This window comes from Emys orbicularis, chromosome 4 (assembly GCF_028017835.1).
Source record: "Emys orbicularis isolate rEmyOrb1 chromosome 4, rEmyOrb1.hap1, whole genome shotgun sequence".
NCBI lineage: Eukaryota > Metazoa > Chordata > Testudines > Emydidae > Emys > Emys orbicularis.
Genome location: NC_088686.1, coordinates 125,200,986 through 125,225,139, shown reverse-complemented (window position 1 = coordinate 125,225,139; position 24,154 = coordinate 125,200,986). Strand labels below are relative to the sequence as shown.

Below are 24,154 nucleotides of genomic sequence, written 5' to 3'. Positions count from 1 at the left end.
TCCATTCCTCCCTTACACACCCCTCCATCTACCCCTCCATCCACCCATCCATCCATCCCTCCCTCCCTCCAACCAATCCATCCCTCCATCCCTCACTTACACACCCCTCCATCCATCCATCCACCCATCCATCTCTCCCTCCAACCAATCCATCCCTCCATCCCTCCCTTACACACCCCTCCATCCACCCATCCATCCATCCCTCCCTCCAACCAATCCATCCCTCCCTTACACACCCCTCCATCTACCCCTCCATCCATCCCTCCCTCCAACCAATCCATCCCTCCATCCTTCCCTTACACACCCCTCCATCCATCCACCCACCCACCCATCCATCCCTCCCTCCCTCCAACCAATCCATCCCTCCATCCCTCCCTTACACACCCCTCCATCTACCCCTCCATCCACCCATCCTTCCATCCCTCCCTCCAACCAATCCATCCCTCCATTCCTCCCTTACACACCCCTCCATCTACCCCTCCATCCACCCATCCATCCATCCCTCCCTCCCTCCAACCAATCCATCCCTCCATCCCTCCCTTACACACCCCTCCATCCATCCATCCACCCATCCATCTCTCCCTCCAACCAATCCATCCCTCCATCCCTCCCTTACACACCCCTCCATCCACCCATCCATCCATCCCTCCCTCCAACCAATCCATCCCTCCCTTACACACCCCTCCATCTACCCCTCCATCCATCCCTCCCTCCAACCAATCCATCCCTCCATCCTTCCCTTACACACCCCTCCATCCATCCACCCACCCACCCATCCATCCCTCCCTCCCTCCAACCAATCCATCCCTCCATCCCTCCCTTACACACCCCTCCATCTACCCCTCCATCCACCCATCCATCCATCCCTCCCTCCAACCAATCCATCCCTCCATCCCTCCCTTACACACCCCTCCATCCATCCACCCATCCCTCCCTCCATCCCCCTACATCTCCCTACATCCCTCCCTCTACACACCCCTCCCTCCCTCCACCCACCCAATCACTCCCTCCCTCCAGACCCCTCCATCCCCACACCCACCCCTCCCCCTTCATCCGTCCTCATCTCACCTCCCCCACCCCTTCATCCCTCCTCCCCATCCCCCCACCCCACCTCCACAACCGCTCCATCCCTCGTCCCCATCCCCACACCCACCCCTCCCCTTCATCCGTCCTCACCCCATCTCCCCCACCCCTCCTCCCCATCCCCCCGCCCCTCCATGCCCACACCCACCCCTCCCCCTTCATCCGTCCTCACCCCACTTCCCCCACCCCTCCATCCCTCCTCTCCATCCCCACACCCACCCCTCCCACACCCGTCCATCCAATCACCCATCCCTCCCACTTCCCCTCTGTCCGTCCTCACCCCCCATGTCCCCAACCCCTCTATCCCACCTTCCGCAAACTCACCCCTCCATCCACCCCCACATTCCCCTGTCCTTCCTCACCCCCATCCTTCTACCCTCCATCCACTCCCGATCCTCCCCCATCCCTCCAGCCCCCCCCCCCCCCAGCTTGGGAGCTGCCTGGGGCCCGGGCCCAGGTCTCTGGCTCCGCCCTGCTGCTCTGGGCCGGGATTGCCTCTGACTCATTCCCCACCCCCAGGTGCACCCCGGATCCTGGTTTCTGGGGGCACGAGCTCCTCCCGCTATGGCGTCTCTCCAGATCCCCAGCACCGTCCTGGCCCTGCTCAGCCTCCTGCTACTCCTGGCCGCCCTGGGATCCGACCACTGGCTGGTGGCCACCAGCAGCCTCAGCACGTCCTATTCGGGGTTGTGGGAAGTCTGTGTGAATTCGGAGTGTTGCCCTTCAGTGCCAGGTGGGGGCAGACCAGCTCTGCCAGGAAACCCCACTGCTGCAGCCACTCCCTTGACGGGGGCCAGGACTCCTGGGTTCTGTCCCTGGCTCTGTGAGGGGAGTGGGGGCTATGGGTTAGAGCAGAGGAGGCTGGGAGCCAGGACTCTTGGGTTCTGGCTCAGGGAGGGGAGTGAGGTCTAGTGGTTAGAGTGGGGGGGTTGGGAGCTAGGTCTCCTGGGTTCTGGCTCTGGGAGGGGAGTGGGGTCTAGTGGTTAGAGCAGGGGGGTTGGGCGCCAGGACTCCTGGGTTCTGGCTCTGGGAGGGGAGTGGGGCCTAGTGGTTAGAGGGGGGGGAGGGATTGGGAGCCAGGACTCCTGGGTTCTATTTTAGTTTGCGGCAGGGTTATTCTCCATTTAGCTTCTGGTCTCTCTTGGCTCCTCAGGTTACATTGAGGTCACCAGGCTTTTCCTGTTCCTGGCCCTGATCGCTGGGTTTCTCTCCTTCTTCGCTCTCATCGCTTCGTTCTTCCGCTCCCACCTTGGCTCCGTGTCCCTGACCCTGGTCTCTGCCGTGGGCAGCTACAGTGCAGGTACCGCCCCCTTGGGGCCTCCTCCCCCCGGCTACTCCTACCCCCCAAACCGTGCACACACACCCCCAGCCAGCCCTGGGGAGCCCCCCATCCAGGGACCCTGCCCTGGGCTCTGGCAGCTCCCCCTGGTGGTGGGACGGGGCAGGGGCTGGGACTGAGCGTGGGCCTCACTGAGAGGTGTCCGTGCTGTTCCCTTTGCCCCAGGGCTCTGTGCCTTGATCGCGCTGACCGTGTACACAGGGGAGTTCGTTGAGGCCGTGAATGTCCCGCCGGGCCAAGTCACCTTCGGCTGGTCCTTCGGCCTCGGCTGGGCCTCCTTCCCCCTCTTCCTCATCACTGGTGAGTGCAACATAGTGGAGTGTCGAAAGGCAGCTGCTTCTGGGGTGGGGTGCGGGGGCTGGTTATACAGGGACCCCTCGCCCGGCGCTGAGATGCAGCCAGCTCTGGGGTGGGGGGTGGGGGCTGGTTATACAGGGACCCCTCACCCGGTGCTGAGATGCAGCCACCTCTGGGGTGGGGCGTGGCGGCTGGTTATACAGGGACCCCTCGCCTGGCGCTGAGATGCAGTCACCTCTGGGGTGGGATGCTGCGTACCAGTAGATTATGCTCCCATGGGTCCCATTGCTGCTCTGAGCTCATTTCTCTTCTCTCCCCCAGGTGTGGTGACGCTTCGCACCCTGAGAGCCTCCTAGAGCCGAGTGTGGGGCCTGCGCTGCCCCCGTAGGGGCCGGATGGAGCCTGCAGTATCCAGGGACTGATTCCCCCAACAGCCCTGCGCAGGGGGCAGAGTGTGTGTGTATGTTACCCTGGGATCCCACAGACCTGTGATCCCCCCCCCCCAAGTTCCCCTTTCTGTTCCCTTCCTTTCCCCACAGCTGCTGTCAGACCCACTTCTTCCATGGAGATTAAAGGGCCTGTTCTCAGAGCCTCCTGTCTGCTGACTTATTCCCCCTCGGAGACGGATGTGTGTCAAAGACAGCCAGGACTCCTGGGTTCTATCCCCGGCTTTGGGAGGGGAGTGGGATCTAGTGGGTTAGAGCTGGGGGAGGGGGCTGGGGGGAATCAGGACTCCTGGGTTCCTTCTATCCCCGGCTCTGAGAGGGGAGTGGGGTCTAGTGGATTAGAGCTGGGAGAGGGGGCTGGAGGGAATCAGGACTCCTGGGTTCTCTCCCTGACTCTGGGAGTGGAGTGGAGTCTAGTGGGTTAGAGCTGGGGGAATCAGGACTCCTGGGTTCCATCCTCGCGTTGGCTCTTTGCTAAGCACGGGTGGAGCTGGCTGATGCTTGGATGGGAGACCCCCGGGGGAGCAGAGAAGCGGGGAGCAGGGGTCTGACCCAGGAGGGCACGGCTGGGTGGGGGCGGGTGGGACCCCACCTCCAGTGCGGGTACAAGAGGCACCCTCGGGGGCGGGGGTAGCCCTGAAGCTGCAGCCTGGTTGGAGCGGCATTAACCCTTCGAGGGGGGACCTGCCGCAGAGACCGGGGAAGGGGATCCCCTCAGCCCTGTGGTACGTACGGGACGGGGTGGGGGGCTGGGATTGAGAAGGTTAAATTAACCAGAGTCCCCAGCGCAGCCCTGACTGTCTGGGGAACGCGGCCGGCTGCCCCGTCCATCCGTCCGTCCGTCCCCAGACACCCTGTGATAAATGGGGGGTGGGGGTAGCTCCCTTTTATAGACACCCAGCCAGCCAGGAGCTGTAAAATCCCTCTTGGTGGATGTTCTCGAATTGCTCCACCTATAAAGGGTTAAAAGGCCCCCAGGTAAAGAAAAGGGAGTGGGCGCCTGGCCGAGAGAGCCAATGGGACGGCGAGAAGTTTTTAAAATTGGACAGACGCCCCCTTTGTCTGTCTGTTGTTCCCCGGGGAGGGGCGGCCAGGGCAGAGCCAGGTATGAAAAAATCCTAGAAACTGCTCCTCGAAAGCCCGGCCAGGTGAGCCAATCCAGGAATGCCTAGGAAGACGCACTTAGGTTTGTCCCCTTGATTTCGGTATGGCTGGTGGACTCCTCGGTGCTCACCCCGGGGCGTTTGGTTTGCTTGTCACCTTTAAGCGGGACCTCAAGAAACTATTCTTGGCGCTTAATCCTTGTAGCTGCTCTTTTAAAATCCAGCCAGAGCCCGAGTCTCCAGATGTATTTTCTTCTTCTTTATTTTTTTATTAATAAAATTTACCTTTTTGAAGAGCAGGATTTGGATTGTTGTGTCCTAGGAGGTTTGTGCACATGCTGTTTGATTAGCTGGTGGCAACAGATAATTTCCTTTGTTTTCTGTCTCAGCTCTTCCCCGGAGGGGGGTGAAAGGGTTGAGGGTGCCCCACAGGGAGGAATTCCCAAGTGCCCCTTACTGGGTCCAAGGGGGCTTTTTGCATTTGGATGGTGGCAGCGTTTACCCAGCCAAGGCCAGAGAGAAGCTGTAACCTGGGGAGTTTAACACAAGCCTGGAGTGGCCAGTATGAATCCTTGTGGGCCCCACTTCTGCACTCGAAGAGCCGGGGGGGAATCAGCCTTGACACCCCCCCAACCCCAAAGACTGCCACGCCTCGCCACGTCCGCAGGCCCAGCCACCCCTTCATCCCCCCCATCCCGGGAGCTGCCCGGCGGGGGCTGGGCTGGGGTCCCCCAGGCTGTGGGGGGAGGGAGGTTCCATGGCAGTTGGCGACGCAGAGAGGCTGGTGTCTGGGTAAGGGCCCCCCCAGACCCTCCGTCCCTCCGTCTTCGTCTGTCCCCACCCCCACCCCTCCTCCCCCACCCCTCCATCCCTCCTCCCCATCCCCCCACCCCTCCATCCCCACACCCACCCCTCCCCCTTCATCTGTCCTCACCTCACCTCCCCCACCCCTCCATCCCTCCTCCCCCACCTCTCCATCTGTTCCTGCACCCATCAGTCCATCCCTCTGTCCCCCCTCCATCCACCCCTCCATCTCCCCCATCCCCCCATACACACACCTCCATCCATCCATCCCCACACCCACCCCTCCGTTCCCCGATCCCCGTCCACCACACCCACCCCTCCATCCACCCCATCCCCCTATATCCCTCCCCATCCCCACCCCTCCATCCCCCCATTCTCCCATATTTCTCCCCCATCCCCACCCCTCCATCCTCCCATGCCCCCATATCTCTCCCCCCATCCCCACCCCTCCATCCATCCATCCAGCCATCCCCACATCCACCCCTCCATCCACCCCATCCCCCTATATCCCTCCCCACACCCACCCCTCCATCTCCCCCATCCTCCCATACACAAACCTCCATCCATCCCCACATCCACCCCTCCATCCCCCCATACCCGTCCCCCCATACACATCCCTCCATCCACCCCATCCCTCCATATCCCTCCCCCCATCCCCACCCCTCCATCCCCCCATATCCCTCCCCCCATCCAGCCACCCATCCAGACCGCCGAGGGCTTGGCTCAGATCAGCTGATCTAGGCTGGGGTTTCCATCTAACTCTGATCCCCCCTGCCCCCCCTGCAGGTGCTCCCCAGATCCCAGCCTGCCCCCGGGCCCCACCCCCCACCCCACGATGCTGTGTCTCCGAATCGCCAGCCCCAGCCTGGCCCTGCGCAGTCTCCTGCTGCTACTGGCGGCTCTGGGCTCCGACCACTGGCTGCTGACGAAGGAAAACCAAGTCTTCATCCATTTGGGGCTGTGGAAGTTCTGTATGAATCTGAGGTGTCTGATACCTTTGACTGTACCAGGTAAGGGCAGCCGGGTGCCACCAGGGATCCCACCGCTGCCACCAGCCACCTCCAACAGGCACAGCCAGGACTCCCGGGTTCTAGCCCCAGCTCTGGGAAGGGAGTGGGGTCTATGGGTTAGAGCAGTGGGGGGCTGGGAGCCAGGACTCCTGGGTTCTCTCCCTGGCTGTGGGAGGGGAGTGGGGTCTATGGGTTAGAGCAGGGGGGGCTGGGAGCCAGGACTCCTGGGTTCTGCGGTAGTTTGTTGCCATCTTATTCTCCATTTCAGCCCTGGTCTCTCTTGTCTCCTCAGATCTCATGAGGGCCAGCAGGGCTTGCCTGATCCTGGCTGTGATCACTGGGGTTCTCTCCTGCTTGGCTCTCCTTGCCTCGTTCTTCCGCTCCCACCTCGGCTCCGTGTCCCTGACCCTGGTCTCCGCCGTGGGCAGCTTCAGTGCCGGTACCACCCCCTCGGGGCCTCCTCCCCCCCGGCAACTCCTACGGATACGTGGTCCCTCCCACACCAGGGACCTGGCTGTCACATTGGGGGTTCTCCCCAGCCCACAGAGGGGGGTGTTTCCGCCTGCCCTATAACCCCAGGTGCCTTAAAATGTTCTGCTGCTGCAGCTCACAGCCCGGGCCCCCCCAGACAGCGGGCAAGGCTGTGTCCCCTGAGCATCCGTGGGCCATGCCACCCGGGGTCACCCCCAGCAGCCTGCCCACAGCCCCCCGTCCTGGTCCTCCTTGCTGCTGGGAGTTTTGAAGCCGATCGTCCCCACCTCACTGCTTCGATGCCCCGCGCCCCTTCCCCGCCGGTGGCCACCCCGCCCACCCGCTTTCTCCCCCTTCATCTGGCCACGCAAAGCCCGGTGTGAGCGAGAAGCCAGAGCTGCCCACGCGGGGTTCACACCGACATGCCCCAGCAGCGCCGTCCCGGACCTCGCGCCAGCCGCTGCGACCAGCTGATTCCGTGCTCTTCCCTTTGGCCCCAGGTCTCTGTGCCACCATCGCTATGGCCATGTTCACATCCCAGAGCACGAAGGCCATGACGAGTGCCCCAGCTCAAGTCAGCTTCGGGTGGTCCTACGTCCTCGGCTCGGCCGCCTGCCCACTCTCCCTCCTAGCCAGTGAGTGCAGCAGGGTGGGGGGTGGGGAGGATTGAAATGCAGCTGCTTCTGGGGTGGGACGCGGGCACTGTTTATACGGGGACCCCTTGCCCAGCACTGAGATGCAACCACCTCTGGGGTGGGGCCGCGGGGTAGCAGCGACGCAGCACGGGGCTGGCTCACCCATCGCTGCCCTTACTCTGTTTTTCTCCTCTCCTCCCAGGTGTGGCGACACTTTTTTCACAAGGATCCTCGTGGAGCTGAGTGTGGGGCCTGCGCTGCCCCCTGGGGACAGAGCTGGGGGCCGGACGGAGCCTGTAGCCTGGCCGGGCCGATTCCCCCAGCCGCCCTGTGTGTGTGTGTGTGTGTGTGTGTGTCCCTGCGGGCTCCCACAGATCCGTGATCCCCCCCAACAGAGTCCCCCCTTTCTGTTCCCTTCCTTTCCCAGACCCACTTGTTCCATGGAGATTAAAGGGCCTGTTCTCAGAGCCTCCTGTCTGCTGACTTATTCCCCCTCAGAGACGGATGGGTATCGAAGACGGCCAGGACTCCTGGGTTCTCTCCCCGGCTTTGGGAGGGGAGTGGGGTCTAGTGGGTTAGAGCTGGGGGAGGGGGCTGGAGGGAGCCAGGACTCCTGGGTTCTCTCCCCGGCTTTGGGAGGGGAGTGGGGTCTAGTGGGTTAGAGCTGGGGGAGGGGGCTGGGGAGAGCCAGGACTCCTGAGTTCTCTCCCCAGCTCTGGGAGGGGAGTGGAGTCTAGTGGGTTAGAGCTGGGGGAGGGGGCTGGAGGGAGCCAGGACTCTTGAGTTCTATCCCTGGCTTTGGGAGGGGAGTGGGGTCTAGTGGGTTAGAGTTGGGGGAGGGGGCTGGAGAGAGCCAGGATTCCTGAGTTCTCTCCCCGGCTCTGGGAGGAGAGTGGGGTCTAGTGGGTTAGAGCTGGGGGAGAGGGCTGGAGGGAGCCAGGACTCCTGGGTTCTATCCCCGGCTTTGGGAGGGGAGTGGGGTCTAGTGGGTTAGAGCTGGGGGAGGGGGCTGGGGGGAATCAGGACACCTGGGTTTTATCTCCGGCTTTGGGAGGGGAGTGGGGTCTAGTGGGTTAGAGCTGGGGGGAGCCAGGACTCCTGGGTTCTGTCTCTCGCTGGGCTCTCTTGCTAAGCAGGGTTGGGGCGGGTTGGTGCTGGGCTGGGAGGCCCCACAGAGAGCAGAGAAGAAAGATCTGCCACCGCCTGGCTGGTCTTCTCCTCTCCTCTCTGGAACAGACGTGTCCAGTTTCTAAGGCCAGTGAAGATGCTGAGGAATTTCCGTCCATGTTAGAAAGACTCTGTGATGTTCATTGACGTCCGGCGGGGAGAAAACGGCCTGTTCTCCTCCAGGTTGACTGCAGGGGCGTGAAATGACCCTCTCAATTATGGAAAGTTTGAAGAAAGTGTCTCGCAAGGATTGACCGTTTCTGATAGGCTGACGGCGAGCGGATCGCGTGCCCTGTGTGGAGACGGGGCAGGAACCGTGGAGTAAGGGGGCAAAGGCTTCCCATCATTTTGTTGACAGGATGGATTGACTAGCTGTGGGGCAGCTTCTCCGTAACCAGTGGGGTGGGGTGGGGTGGGGGTTTAGGAGCACAGCTTGGGACTGGCTGGGGAATCGAACGACCACGGTAACCACCAGTTTAGGGGAAATCTGCTCACCCTTTTCGCAGCCCGCCCTGACCTTGGCCTTCTCCGGGTGGGCTACCCTAGGCACCCTGGGGCACAGGGGGGTTTATTGAAACAGAGTCCCCTGGACAGCCCGGAGGCCATGGGGAACCCGAGGGTCCGTCTGGCCCCACAGCCAGCCCCAAACACTCCCACCCCGCTGTCCCCCCTCACTCCTCCATCCGTCCAGCCATCCACCCCCCCGAAGGCTGGGGTCTCTCCCGGCTTCGCGCTGGGGTCCTGGGGGGTGGGGGGGGGGAAGGTTCCATGGCAGTTGGTGACCCAGAGAGGCTGGTGTCTGGCTAAGGGGCCCCCAGCCCCCCAGCCTTTCGTCTTCGTCCCACCCCAGACACCCCCGATCTGTCTGTCTACCCAGCTCTGGCCCTTCCTGCTCTAGGCCGGGATTTCCGCCTGACTCTCATTCCCCCCCCCACCCCCACCCCACCCAGGTGCTCCCCGGATCCCAGCACTGCCCCCAGCCCCCCGCCCCCCGCGATGCTGCCTCTCCAGGTCCCCAGCACCGTCCTGGCTCTGCTCAGCCTCCTGCTAGTGGCGGTGGCCCTGAGCTCCGACCACTGGCTGGAGGCGAGATGGGACGATGACTTAGTCCACTCGAGGCTCTGGAAGATCTGTGTGAATTCGGTGTGTGCCGTGCCTTCAAAACTACCCGGTGAGGGCAGCCGGCACCGCCCGGCAACCCACCGCTGCCCCCAGCCAGCTCCAGGGGGCAGGGGAGCAGGGAACCTGGGTTCTCACTCTGGGAGGGGAGTGGGGTATAGTGGTTAGAGCGGGGGGGGCTGGGAGCCAGGACTCCTGGGTTCTGGCTCTGGGAAGGGAGTGGGGTCTAGTGGTTAGAGCAGGGGGGTGGCTGGGAGGCAGGACTCCTGGGATCTGGCTCTGGGAAGGGAGTGGGGTCTATTGGTTAGAGCACGGGGGCTGGGAGACAGGACTCCTGGGTTCTGGCTCTGGGAGGGGAGTGGGATCTAGTGGTTAGAGCAGGGGGGTGGCTGGAAGCCAGGACTCCTGGGTTATGGCTCTGGGAGGGGAGTGGGGTCTAGTGGTTAGAGCAGGGGGGGGGGTGTAGGACTCCTGGGTTCTATTTTAGTTTGCTGCAGGGTTATTCTCCATTTTCCCCCCGTCTCTCTGGTTCCTCAGATTACATCGAGGCCACCAAGACGTTCTTGACACCGGGCCTGCTCGCGGGGCTGCTCTCGGCCTTCTCCCTCCTCGCCTTGCTCAGCAGCTCCAACTTCGATGCCATGTCCCCCCTCGTGGTCTCTACCATGGGCAGCTTCAGCGCAGGTACCCCCCCCTCCCCCCCGGGGCCTCCTCCCCCTACTGCTCCCAGCCCCCGGGTCCCATGGCTCATGGATACCATGTACCCCCCCAGCCAGCCTCGGGGAGACCCCCCCCCCCCCAAGACCCTGCTCTGGGCTCTGGCAGTGCCCCCTGGTGGTGGGACGGGGCAGGGGCCCTGGGACTGTGCCAGGGCCCTGGGACTGTGCCTGGCGGGTGCTAAGGGGCGTCCGTGCTGTTCCCTTTGGCCCTAGGTTTCTGCGTCCTGATTGCGCTGACCGTGTTCACCAGCGAGTTTGCTCAAGTCATAAAGGCCATCTGGCCCCACATCTCCTTTGGCTGGTCCTGGGGCCTCGGCTGGGCCTCCATCCCCCTCTTCCTGCTGACCGGTGAGCGTGCCGGAGGGGACATTCGAAATGCGGCCACCTCTGGGGTGAGGCTGGTTACACATGGGGACGGCTTGCCCAGCGCTGAGATGCAGCCACCTCTGGGCCAGGGCAGCTGGGGAACAGCCGCACACAACGCCGCACAGGGATGGCTCGCCCAGCGCTGAGATGCAGCCACCTCTGGGGCAGGGCAGCTGGAGAACAGCTGCACATAACGCCGCACAGGGACAGCTCGTCCGGTGCTGATGCAGCCACCTCTGGGGCGGGGCAGCTGGGTTCTCATGGATGTTGATCCCGTCAGTCCCACTGCTGCCCTAAGCTCATTTTTCTCCTCTTTCCCTCAGGTGGGGTAACGTTGTTGGCCCAGGAATCCAACTCGAGCTGAGCACGGGCCTGAGCTGCCCCCTGGGGACGGTGCTGGGAGCCGCTGGGGCCAGGTGGCGCCTGCAGTGTTGTGGGGACGATTCCCCCAACACCCCAGAGCAGGGGTGTGTATGTCTGCTGCCCCCTGCTGGAGGGGCTGAGCCCTGCGCGCTGTGTGTGTGTGTGTGTGTGTGTGTGTGTGTGTGTCCCCCTGCTGCCCCCTGCTGGAGAGGCTGAGCCCTGCGCTGTGTGTGTGTGTCTGTCTGTCTGTCTCCCTGCTGCCTCTTGCTGGAGGGGACGAGCCCTGCTCTGTGTGTGTCTCTCAACCAGGCAGCGCCTCCTCCCCAACCTCTACTGCTCTGGCTGTGACACCCCCCACATCCCAGCCCCATCCTTTGGGGTCCCGCAACCATTCTTTGTACAAACATTAAAGAGTCCGTCCCCAAAGCATCGTGTCAGGTGATTTATTCCAGTCTTTCTTATGTTTGAAAGGGAATCCGGACTCCTGGGTTCTAACTCTGGCTCTGGGAGAGGAGTCGGATCTAGTGGTTAGATCTAACAGGTACCCCCAAGTTTCACCTCACTTTAAAACGACTTGTTTACAAACTCAGACATAAAAATACTAAAGTGTCACAGCTACACGATCACTGAACAATTGCTACTTTCTCATTTTTACCATATCATTATAAGATAAATCAATTGCAATATAAATATTGTACTTGTATTTCAGTGTACAGTATACAGAGCAGTTTAAACAAGTCATTGTATGAAATTGTAGTTTGTACTGACTTCGCTAGTGCTGTTTATGTTGCCTGTTGTCAAACTAGGCAAATATCTGGATGAACTGACGTACCCCCTGGAAGACCTGGGCGTAACCCCAGGGCCAGCCACCAGGGGTGCCATGGTCAAGGGGGCACCGTGCATACTGACGGTGCCTGAAACTGATCCTGGCTGGTAGGGGAGGGCTTCATGTGGGGGGCGGGGGGTGATGTTATTGGCATAATCTGGGACCATATAGAACATGGTTGCAACCAAAGTCCTGTAGTGGCACCAAATCTTGTATAAAGGGGGTCAAATGAGGTGTCTAAGACAAGGTTATGGTTTGCTGGTTATGATTATGCTGTCTATATGTGTGTATCAATTTTGTAGTTGAAGTTATGAATATTGGCTCTGTACTGTCTGTATTTCAAACTTAGGCTATGCGTCTGGGAAACATCCCAGACAAGTTGGTGTTAGCTCTGCCTAGCCTGCTTGATGGCCCATTAAGGACCATCAGCTATACAATTGACCCATGGAGAGAAGGCAAATATGCCTTGTAACTCAGCAAAGTATGCAGGAACTTGCCCATGTGACTTCAGACTCCATTTTGCTGTAATTTTCCACAGTAAGAACAAAGAGGTGTTCTTACACCTGGAAAAGACTATAAAAAGGCTGATGCCTCATCTCCATTTTGTCTTCAATCCTGCTTCTTACCTCTGGAGGGACTTTGCTACAACTGAAGCTCTGAACAAAGGACTGATGACCCATCCCAGCTGGGGATGTTCCAGAGACTTGATTTGAACTTGCAGTTTATTCCATCACTGCTACAAGCCTGAACCAAGAATTTTGCCATTACTGTATGTAATTGATTCCATTTAACCAATTCTAGCTCTCATCTATATCTTTTTCCTTTTATGAATAAACCTTTAGATTTTAGATTCTAAAGGATTGGCAACAGCGTGATTTGTGGGTAATATCTGATTTGTATATTGACCTGGGTCTGGGGCTTGGTCCTTTGGGATTGAGAGAACCTTTTTTCTTTTATTGTGGTATTGGTTTTCATAACCATTCGTCCCCATAATGAGTGGCACTGGTAGTGATACTGGGAAACTGGAGTGTCTAAGGGAATTGCTTGTGTGACTTGTGGTTAGCCAGTGGGGTGAGACCGAAGTCCTTTTAGTCTGGCTGGTTTGGTTTGCCTTAGAGGTGGAAAATCCCCAGCCTTGGGCTGTAACTGCCCTGTTTTAAGCAATTTGTCCTGAATTGGCACTCTCAGTTGGGTCCCGCAAGAACCGCATCGTCACAGTGGCATAGTCGTGCTAGGATCCACAGAACCAAGTCAATTAAGCTTTGGGTCAGAATCCCACGCTATCCAAATTGGAATTTTGGGATTGAGAGTTTGGTTGGTTAAAGAGCTGCTGCAATGGCTGAGCAAATTACATATGAGGGACTTGGCAAAAAATCCCTGGAAAATTTGTGTTCAGAAAAGAGGATAAGCTTTAGAAAGAAAGCTACAAAGCAAGAACTTAAAAATCTGTTAATAGCCAGTGATCACGGGGCAAGAGCACAGCCCTTACCTGAGGCTACAGAAGATGCAGAAAAAATTAGAGTGCAAAAGGCAACAAGTAAACTGCAATTTGAGCATGAACAGAAGCTAGCAGATCTTCGATTGCTGGAGAAGCAAAAAATAGCGGAATTAGAGAAAGAGGCTGATGAGAGAGAGAAAGAAGCCGATAAAAGAAAGAAGGAGGCTGATGAGAGAGAAGAGAGAGCTCGTAAGGGGCGTCTAGAGCTGCTCGCTGCTGAACAGGAGACTCACAAGATGGAACAGGAGACGGCCAGACTTCAGCTCCAAGTAATGGAAGAGTGGAGAAAGTCATCCCCGCCTGGTGCTCCACTTCCCCACTGCCATGAGAAAAACTGGGAAAGGATGTGTCCCATTTACAATGATACTGAGGATATAGAGGAGTTTTTGTCTACCTTTGAACGGCTCTGCAATCTGTACCAGATCCCCAAGGGTCAGCGAATGCCTGTCTTGCTGACCAGACTGACTGGAAAAGCCAGGGAGGTATTTAATGAATTGGGGGAACAAGAAGCCTTCGATTATGAGCGGTTTAAGGATTCTGTGTTAAGGCGGTTCAGGGTTACTCCTGAATCTTACAGAGTTAAGTTTAGAGAGTTTAAAATGTCTGACTGTACTTTTGTAGAATGTGCTCATAAGCTGATGGGTTTTGTTAAAAAGTGGGTTATGGGAGCCAAGGCGCATGGGAGTTTTGAAAAACTGCTGGATTTAATAACTTTGGAACAGTTCTTAGACATTGTGCCTGACAATGTGAGAGCAGCTGTGTGTGATAGGGACCCTGAGTCAGTCCTACGGGCGGCAGAGATTGCGGATGCCCACACCCAAAACAGGGCTTGGGAAGGGTGTAAACCCCCAGGGAAAACTAATCACCATTCTCCCCAGTTCAAGAGGAGGGAAGGATTTAAAAGTAAACCTGGCCCTGACTCTTCTAAAGGAGCTCAAGGGGGCCTGGAGGGTAGGAACTCACATCCCAGGATGGAACAGGTTACATGCTATCACTGTGGTATGCTGGGCCACATGAGACCAGACTGCCCGACACTGAAGGGCAGCCCAAAGCCAGCAACCCCAAATGCCACAGCAAATGCTAACCCTGTTGTTATAAACTCACAGGCAAGCTACACAGAGCCCAGCTCCAGTGCCCTGTGTGCAAATGCTGTTTCTGTGGTCTCTGAAGAATTTGACTGTAAAACTCATATTAAAGCTAAATATGGGGGAAATAATGCAGAGTTTATTAGCAGTGCAGAAGTGAATGGAGTAAGGTGTATGGCATGGAGGGACACCGCAGCAGATATTACTCTGGTTAAAACAAGTCTTGTCAGGAAGGAATATTATTTGCCAGATGAAGATGTAACTGTTGTAGCCTTATCTGAGTATTTTGTCAGGGTGCCTTTGGCTAAAATCCACCTGAAATGGAAGGGATTTGAGGGCACCATGATTGGGGGAGTAAAAGACACAATCCCTAAGGATCTTATGATTGGAAATGATATTAAAGCTATGGTCAGTCAAGTTAACACAAACCAGGCACAGGAGAGGATTAATCCTAAGGTTGTGTCTATGGAAAGTAGCTGTTTGGCTGTGAATGAAGTTTCTGAATGTCTATCTAATGTCTCAGAAATAAATCTGGAATTAGACCAAGCGAAGGGAGAGGAGAAGAAGGAGATTTTGGATGAGCCTAGGCAGCCTTGTAAGCTGATGGCTTTATCTAGTCAGCAGTTTGGGAAGGCAAGCGTAAGCGGGAGAATGGTCCCGCTATTGTGGGGAACTTCCCTGGCTTCTGCACTACCCCGGTGAAGTGGGTTAGCGAAAGGATCTGAGTCCTCGCTCCCACTTCCTTTACCCAGAGACCTCCCTGCCCTTGAGGACTCCCCTTCCACTCTCCTGTCTGGCAGAGTCCTCGTAACCCTGACAAGGCTGGGCCCAGGATTCCTGGGGGGCTCGACCCCCAACCCTGCTGTGGTCACCTAGGACAGGGGCTAAGGTGTCCCCACTCAGGGGTGCTCTCTGCACTGGGCACCTCCCTGACCCACTGATCATTCCATACAATTTAAAAGCAAATACAAGTTGTTTACTTAACAATTAATTTAAAGAAAAGAATAAGGAAAAATGGGAAAGGTTAAAGGAAAACACACCACCCCGCTCTGTGGCAGGGAACATTACAAACAGTGTCTCTGGACATCAGGGCACGTTGCAGTCTGTTCCTTGTAGGTCCCAGGTTTCCTTCTCAGGCCCTAGCTGTGCTGCAGGGATGCTGCGGGTTGGACACTTGCAATGGTGGTGGCCACACACCTCCGGGCTTTGGATGCTCTATATGGGGCAGAGTGTGAATGGGACCCAGTCACTGTCCGGCACTAAACACGCTCCGGGCTCAGTGCCCAGATACCTCGGCCCGCCCTGCCACAGGGCAAACCCGCATTAAATGGCCTGTGACCCTCGCACTGCAGCTCCAGGGGAGAGGGAAAATCAGCGGCTGCCTTTGCAAGGTGAAGGATCAAATCAGGCATCAGTATAAGGACGGCCCGTGTTCCGTTCAGCCGGCGGGAGATTTAGAAGGAACCAGCCCCGCAGTCCCCAGCCCATGTCTGAAGTCAGGCCCCAACTCGACCCCGAACGTCTACACAGACCTCGGAGGAAATGTCCGCGCTGCAATCAAAGACCCGCAGCCTGAGTCCCGCGAGCCCGACCCAACGAACCCAGGCTCGGCGCCGTGGGGCTTTGAGGGCAGCGTGGATGGACCCTGCCAGGCTTAGCCAGCCAGTATCAGCATCTGGCTGTTCTGCATGTTACTTTTAGCTGCCACTCTAGGCGCAGCCAGACTGCAAAATATCCAGGCCTGGCAGCTAAGCCATAGGACGAAAGGAGAGGGCTGGGGAGAGACGAACTGAGAGGGGAGGCAAAGGACCCATGACGGGGGTCTCTGATGTCCCTGTTGGTGGCTGGGTCTGGGGTGGGGGTGGGAGTGGGGTTATTTAGACCCCTGGCTCTGTCCCGCCCTGGGGAGGACACGTTTGGGGAGCAGGACGCTGAATGCCCAGGCGCCAGGCAGATAGTGGCACTGGTTACGCTTGCTCAAGTACCCAGGCCGAAGCAGCCCGGCCCCTCTTTAGTGACTCTGCCAATTAGGCCCAATTTTGACCAACCAGTTTTGGTCCCTTGGGTTTCCATTTCCCACGGTTCTGGTTCCCCGGCGCGGCCCTAACTCGGCCCCTGCGTTACGTTGGGCGCCTCTTGGGTGGGGCTCAGTCTGGTCTGTCGCTTCTCTTCCCCGCCCATGGGTCTTGTGTCACTTCAGGGACTTTCTCATCCCCCAGTTGAGCTCACAGCGAGGGTCCACGTCTCAGCTCAGTGATCACTAGTGACCTTCCCCCTCCGGTGCTGTCCAGCCCCACTGAAACCCCCTGTCTGGTTTGTGTTACAGACCTGCCCGGGCCCCCCAACATCACCAGGAACCTGACCAGGAATGGCCCCGGTGAGAGGCCGCGCTGCGAGCCCGGGAATCAGCGAGTGCCTCCTAGTCACGCTCTGCCCGTGCTCAGGGTCAGGCACCAGGCTCAGCCGGGCTAGGCTCATGGGTGGTGGGTATCGCAGGCCAGGGGAGGCAGAGCTGCCCCAAACAGCCCTACATGGCCTCGCCCATGCTCTGCCCCCAGGTCCTCTCCTGCTCACTGCCCATGCTGTTCCCCCATGGCAGCCCTGGGACTGGGGCTAGGGTTAGAGGGGGCTGGCCTGCGTCCCCGGACTCCAGGAGGCTAGTGCTGCGCCTCCCTCCCGCCCAGTGCTGTGGGGCTGGGGTGCTCTTCTAAGTGTTCGCAAATTGATTGCTCCATTATCTTTCCGATTACTGAAGTAACCTGATGGGCCTGTAATTCCCTGGGTTTTCCTTATTTCTCTGGAATCGCTCCTGTATTTCCATGACTTTTCAATGATAATCGCTAATGGCTCAGATATCTTCTTCAGTATTCTAGGATGTATTTCACCAGGCCCTGCTGACCTGAAGACATCTAACTTGTCTAAATAATTTTAAACTTGTTCTTTCCCTAATATATTTAACTTGTTCTTTTCCTACCACATTTTCACTGACATTGACTATTTTAGACATCCAATCGCTACTAACTTTTTTTTGGTGAAAACTGAAACAAAAGTCATTTCCACATTTTCTGTTATTGTTCCCTGCCCCCCTCCATTGAGTAACAGGCCAACCCTGTCCTTGATCTTCCTCTTGCTTCTAATGTATTTTCAGAATGTTTTCTTGTTACCCTTTATGTCTCTAGCTAGTTTAATTTCATTTTGTGCCTTGGCCTTTTTAATTTTTTCCCTACATACGTGTTCTTTGTTTATATTCAGCCTTTGTAATTTGACCTAGTTTCCACATTTTGTAGGACTCTTTTTTGTATTTCAGATCATTGAAGATCTCCTGATTAAATTCATTTAGTCCTAGCCATTTGCTTGCATGTGACAGATCCCTTCAGTTCACAGCACAGAAGCAGTGACAGTCTCTTTTCATGCCAAGTGGCTAGTCAAAGTTTGGAGCCCTGTGGGTGTTCCAGTTGGGAGTAGAAATTGGTAGTAGTCAGATGTTTCTTTGATGCAGTTTTGTTTCTTTATAAGGAATGTTCAAAGTCCTCTGTGTCTGAATGCAGAAGGAAGCAAATAGCAGGAAACAGCTTTTTTGCTCACAGCACCAAGGACACCCTTTTAGCCTGCTCCCTGACCCAAAATCCTCTTTCCCAGTGTTTTCCAAGGTCAGCAATAACGCTTTCAGCTGCTCCTTCAGGCTGTCTGCCTCTCTCTCAGGGTATGTCTACACTACAGTAGCACAGCTCTGGCACTTCAGGGCCGTTGTTTGAATGCTTCCTACATCGACAGAAGGGGTTTTTCCATTGAGGTAGGTAATCCACTTCTGTGAGAAGCTAGGCCTTCTGTCAACCTAGCCACATCAATGCCGGGGGTTCAGTAAACCTAACTACGGTGCTTAGGGTGTGAAATTTTTCAGAGCTTTGAACAATCTGGTTAGGTTGACCTAAGATTTAAGTGTAGACCAGGCTTCAGTCTGTCCTTGTCTGATCTCAGTTTGCATGATCTCTTTCTCGCTTACACACACACAGGCACAAAACAATACTCAGCCAAAAACTGCTGAGTGGCTTCACACACACCTTTTGTCTTAGGTGGGGCTCAGGCTTAGAGTTATGTTAACTGAAGGGTTAACTAACAGTGTTTAGGACCTGACCCAGAGCCCATTAAAGTTCATGGAAGAACTCCTGTTGACTCCAGGGCCCCATGACTAAGATTTTCAAAGGTGAGTAGTGATTTGGGGTACCCAACTTGAGACACCTCCAGGGCCTGATTTTCAGAAGGTGAGTCCTCAGCACTTCCTGAACATCAGGACCCTTTAAGGCATCACAAGCTGGATACCCCAAAACCACTCGTCAGCTTGGCCCAACATCCTTACTCCCATATTCGTAACTTCACCACGGACCCACACGATGACAGGAGAAGAAAGGTTCCTCTCCTACCATCAATGTTTGTTAACAAGAGAGGCTAATAAGTGATTCCATAAAAGGGAAGTGTGGTTCATAAGGGATCAAAGCACTCACTCAAATACTCTTTTGATATTGTTCAAGCCAGACACCGCATTGTGTTGCAGCGCTGACAGGAAGCTGAAAGCCAAGATGTGGTTGTGCTTGACTTTGTTAAAGTTATACCCCAGAAGGCTTTGGCCCATGCAGGTTGACATTGAGTTCCCATTACACTTTTTGCAAGATTAGGAAAACTGTGCAGCAGAGACTGAATTAGGCAAATAATGGATTTTTTTGGTTCTCCGGCAATTCTGAAAAATTGAAACATTTGTTTTGAGTCAAAAACCAAAACTGAAATTTTTCTATACTTCTGATGAGAAAATAGTCAAAACAATATTTCTGGTCAAACAAAATGGTTTGTTTGAACCTAAATGAAATATTTTGTTTCAGTTTTAAGCAGTTTTAACACATTTTAATTGTATTTAATAAATGTGAAGGAAATTTCAAAACAAAAAGTTGTTTTAAACCAAAAAATTGAAATGTTACTTTTTGGATTTTTTTTTGTTTTGTTGTTTGGGGGTGGGCTATTTTGTTTGAACATGAACAATTCAGCCAAACCAACACAAATCTGGGAAACTTTTTGATGTCTCTGAATCTGCATTTTTTGCCCATAAACATTTCGGCTGAACAATTTTGCCCAGCTCTAGCTGGACACAGGATTGCCATTCCCAACCATAGAAAAATTTTCATTCAGGTCCCCCAAATCATGAGACTTTTAAAAAAATATTGGGTTATTTTTACTGATATCACTGCTCTACAGCCAAAATGCTTCTGAAATAAATGTAGTCAAACTTTACTAATTCTGGGTCACTGAGAACGAAAATGATGCTTAAAATTGTTGATTGGCTCTAGTTTTCAAGATATGCTATTGGGTCAGTATATACGACCCTTGACTTGGGAATGGCGGAGGATAAGTGAGTTATAAAGGGAAGGGATCTCAATTTAAACCAGAAATGACTAAAATACATCTTTGACTGGATCTATGAATAAATCTATGACTGGGTTTGGACAGTACTTGCTTTTGAGGCAAAACAATGAATGATGCAATCTGAAGCTGGTATTGCATCATACATGATATGAATTGCATCATGTTATTCCTAGAAGTCATGAATGATGCAATCATAACGAAGCTTACATCACTCTGCTGAACAAATTGCCCTATATCAGCTCTAGAAATCATACAGTGTCGTGCTCTCTTATTTGTCAGTGTTTGATTTTGCAAAGGGACACATTTCTGTTTAGCCAAAGTGAGCAGAGATGCCTCGTACTTGTGTGAACAGTGCAGATAACTTCTGCTATGTTTGTGGTGAAGTGACTTTTGCATCACAAAAGCGCAGTATAACCACTATGGTTAAGAAAGCCTATCACCTTTATTTTGGCTGCAAAATTGGAGATCAGGACAAGAGATGGGCCCCACACATATGCTGCAACACTTGTGCAACAAATCTTCGCCAGTGGTTGAACAGGAAAAGGAAATCTATGCCTTTTGCAGTGTCAATGATTTGGAGAGAGCCAACAGATCATACCAGCAATTGTTACTTCTGCATGGTGCCTCCAGTTGGGAAAGGTGTGTCAAAGAAGAAAAAGTGAACTGTGCATTATCCAAACATTCCATCAGCTATACGCCCAGTACCCCACGGAGAAGGACTGCCGGTTCCTGATGCACCAGAATCATTCTCACTTGAGTCAGACGAGGAAGAGGATGAAACTTCTGGTCCTGAACCATCAATGTCACAGGACCCACATTTTCTCCCATCCTCCTCCTCTGAACCACACCTCATAACACAAGGTGAACTGAATGACCTTGTCAGGGATTTGGAACTACCCAAGAGTAAGGCTCTGTTGGGCTCCAGACTACAGCAGTGGAATCTCCTGGCAGGTGATGTTAGGGTTTCCATGTTCCGTGACCGTCAAAAGGATCTTGTCCCATTCTTCTTCATGGAAGGTGATCTTGTAGCCTGCAACAACATCGATGGTGTGTTGGCAGCCCTCAACATAGTTCACGATCCAGATGAGTGGAGATTGTTCATTGATTCATCGAAGACAAGTCTTAAAGCTGTTTTACTGCAGAATGGCAATGTTTTGCCATCAATTCCAGTTGGTCATGCAGTCCATATGAAGGAAACCTATGACAACATGAAACAACTTTTGAGGTGCATAAACTATGACCAACATCAGTGGCAGCTTTCTGGCGATTTGAAGGTTGTTGCTCTCTTGCTTGGTCTGCAGACTGGATACACAAAGTACTGCTGTTTTCTCTGCGAATGGGATAGTCGTGCAAGAGATTTCCACTACATCAAGAAAGATTGGCCACTCCCACAGTCATTGGAGCCTGGGAGGAAAAGTGTTCAGCTTCCACCACTTGTTGAATCAAGGAAGATTTTGTTACCACCCTTACACATCAAGCTGGGTCTGATGAAGAACTTTGTCAAGGCCATTGACAAAACACAAGCAGCTTTCAAGTACCTCCGTGGAAAATTTCCAAGGTTAAGTGAAGCTAAGATAAAGGAAGGTGTCTTTGTTGGTCCTCAGATTCGTGAACTTCTTCGAGAGGATGCATTTGACCATGCACTGCGTGGCAAGGAAAAGACGGCATGGAAAGCCTTCCAATTAGTGGCAATAAATTTTCTCGGAAACAACAAGGCAGACAACTACAGGTTGTTGGTGGAAAACCTCCTCAAGGCATACAAAAGCCTTGGTTGCAATATGTCACTAAAGATACATTTTTTGCACTCTCATCTAGATTTTTTCCACCGAACTGCGGAGCAGTGAGCGACGAGCACGGCGAGCCATTTCACCAGGACATTGCAACAATGGAGAAACGCTATCAGGGCAAATGGAGCCCATCAATGCTTGCAGACTATTGCTGAACAGTGACAAGAAATGCTCCATTTAATGAATACAAGAGACAAGCCAAGAAGCGCCGAGTAGACACTGAATAGGACTAAACTATGTACAGAATAGTTTTTTGCATTTTGTTTCATAATAAATTTTATTTATATAATCCTTTTGCTGATTTTTAAAGTGTTACATAAACAGGACAGGTGAAATATTATCATGTAAAGCAACCATAAACACATGAAAAGACCTAGGTTTACAATTTATGATTAAAACTCTACTATCTACACAATATACATAGACATAAAATGTAAAAACTTAAATATCTTAGAAACAGTAGCCAATCAGTTGTTTTAATTGTCATATTTGAATTCAGCACATCAAAATACATAATAAATAGCACATTTTATCTCTGAAGCAGACGACTTCTCAAAAATCGTAGACCAGTGTATTTGGTTTCTGAGCCACTAGGGATCATAGTTTTTCTGTACTCCCACGAGGGCTAGAAACTTACTATTCTTTAAAAAAATGAAAGCTAAGATTCTCTCACAATCACAGGACTTCAAGAACTGGGGCTTTAAGAAAAGCACCAAATATTGCCTGACTTGCAATAAAAACATCAGACTTTGTAGTGATGAGAGTCTCTCTTCATTAATGCTGAGGGCAGGTCTTCACTACGTGGGGGGTGTCGATTTAAGATACGCAAATTCAGCTACGCGAATAGCGTAGCTGAATTCGACGTATCGGAGCCGACTTACCCCGCTGTGAGGACGGCGGCAAAATCGACCTCCGCGGCTCCCAGTCGACAGCGCTTACTCCCACCTCCGCTGGTGGAGTAAGAGCATCGATTCGGGGATCGATTGTTGCGTCCCGACAAGACGCGATAATTCGATCCCCGAGAGATCGATTTCTACCTGCCAATTCAGGCGGGTAGTGTAGACCTAGCCTAAGCCCCTAAATTCTTCTCTTCCTCATTATTCACTGGCTACCTTTGAGCTAAGCATTGGGGAAGGCTGTGTGGCATCTGTCACTGATCTGTTAGTTATCACAAGCAATGTTTATACCTATCTGGTTGTGATAGGCTGGGCCATTCTCTGAGGTCACACCCAGGCAGTCTGAGTCTCTTCCTTGCTTGAGATCTTTACTCTAGCCTTTCTGGGTTCTGTGTGAGTCTCCTGATTATGGGGATGTGCAGTGTCTGAGTTTTCTTATACAGCTCTGGTTTGTTTACGATGATCCAGCACTGCTGGACTCTGGGTCAGGGTTTACCTTCAACCCCTACCCCATGGAGATCAGCTTGTCCTACATCTGGTAAGTTCTTGTGGGCAGCAGAGGCTTGTCAGGTGTTTTCCTCTCAGCTGTTCTGTAGCAAGAGCCAGCTGGCATTTAAGACCACAGAGCCTCATAAGCTCTCTTAGGGGTAAATGCCGAATAAGAAGTTCCTAAATGTTAACGATGCTTAGATGCTGTCTCAGGGATGCTACAGAAGGAGAGAGAGCGCCTTGGAGATGAAAAGCACTAGGTAAGTCCCGAAAGCACTTATTAGAGCTGTTTGGAAAAAGGGCTTTTTTCCCATAGAAAATTTCATTAAAACAAAAAGGTTATTCACATCATAATTTTCAGTGGAAAATTCCTAGTTTTCTTCAAAAATCTGAAAATTTTTCAATTTACGGACATAAATGTTTTTTCAGGCTGTTCAGCTTTCCTATGAAACATCAACCAATTTGGGGGAAAGCTGGTGCTTCCTGATAACATTTTTGTTTAGTCAAAAACCAGATTTTCCTGATGAAAAGTTTTGATCAGAAAATGTCCAGCCAGCCCTCATTACTTTTGTGGCAATTCCCTCTAGGCAAAGAGGAAAAGGAAGGGTCTCATTTCATTCTGTAGTGCCCCAGTGGCCAAAGAGCAGTGTTGGTGGGCTCCTATGGGGAGCCCCATGTGTTCTGAGCCAGAAGGGATGGTGACTAGGGTGGGGAAAAGGCACACGAGGGACTCTGAGGGGGATGAAGAAAAAACATCCAAAGGGGAAGAGGACTTTGGAGTCCTGCAATAAAACAAGGCAAAGACAGAGGGAGGAGCTAAGCATAACAGGCAGGGAGGATTCAAAGTCTGATGCTATTAAAATCCCTTTTGCATGAGCCTGTGAGAATTTCCTGATGACCCTTGGAGTCGCCCACAGCTGGAAGGAGGACAGCGGCTGCAGCGAAAACAGAGTAAGTTCATCAGCGCAAACATTCTTAGGGTGACCGTTAAAATTGGGTGTTGGGGGCCACACTGGGGGAGGCTGTGGGGACACCCTGATGTTCTTACAGGACCCTTGTAGTTTCTGCCTCTAGAGTTGAGGGAAAATAAGGTCAGAATTTAAAGAGCAGCAGATCCCATACCTGACATGCAGGGGAGAGAGGAGAGGAGGAGAAATTTGTGGCTCAAAGCCATATGCTCCTGTGAGAGCAAGTGGCACCTTTCAGACCTCTAGAAAATGTTCATACAGAAGGATGGAG

At 53.8% G+C, this 24,154-nt stretch overlaps 1 protein-coding gene across 1 annotated transcript; it reads left to right on the top strand.

Annotated features, from left to right (window-relative positions):
- The first annotated feature begins 1,647 nt into the window (after nucleotides 1-1,647).
- LOC135877828 (protein NKG7-like) lies at nucleotides 1,648-3,075 on the top strand. The gene is made up of 4 exons (XM_065403371.1): nucleotides 1,648-1,816; nucleotides 2,237-2,383; nucleotides 2,588-2,722; nucleotides 3,041-3,075. The coding sequence occupies exons 1-4, from the start codon at nucleotides 1,648-1,650 to the stop codon at nucleotides 3,073-3,075; spliced, it is 486 nt and encodes a 161-aa protein (XP_065259443.1).
- Nucleotides 3,076-24,154: the final 21,079 nt, after the last annotated feature.

Coding starts and splice junctions, on each gene's coding strand:
- LOC135877828 (XM_065403371.1), top strand. CDS start 1,648: ATGGCGTCTCTCCAGATCCCCAGCACCGTCCTGGCCCTGCTCAGCCTC. Junction 2,384..2,587: donor CGTGGGCAGCTACAGTGCAG/GTACCGCCCCCT, acceptor CCTTTGCCCCAG/GGCTCTGTGCCTTGATCGCG. Junction 2,723..3,040: donor CCCCCTCTTCCTCATCACTG/GTGAGTGCAACA, acceptor TCTCTCCCCCAG/GTGTGGTGACGCTTCGCACC.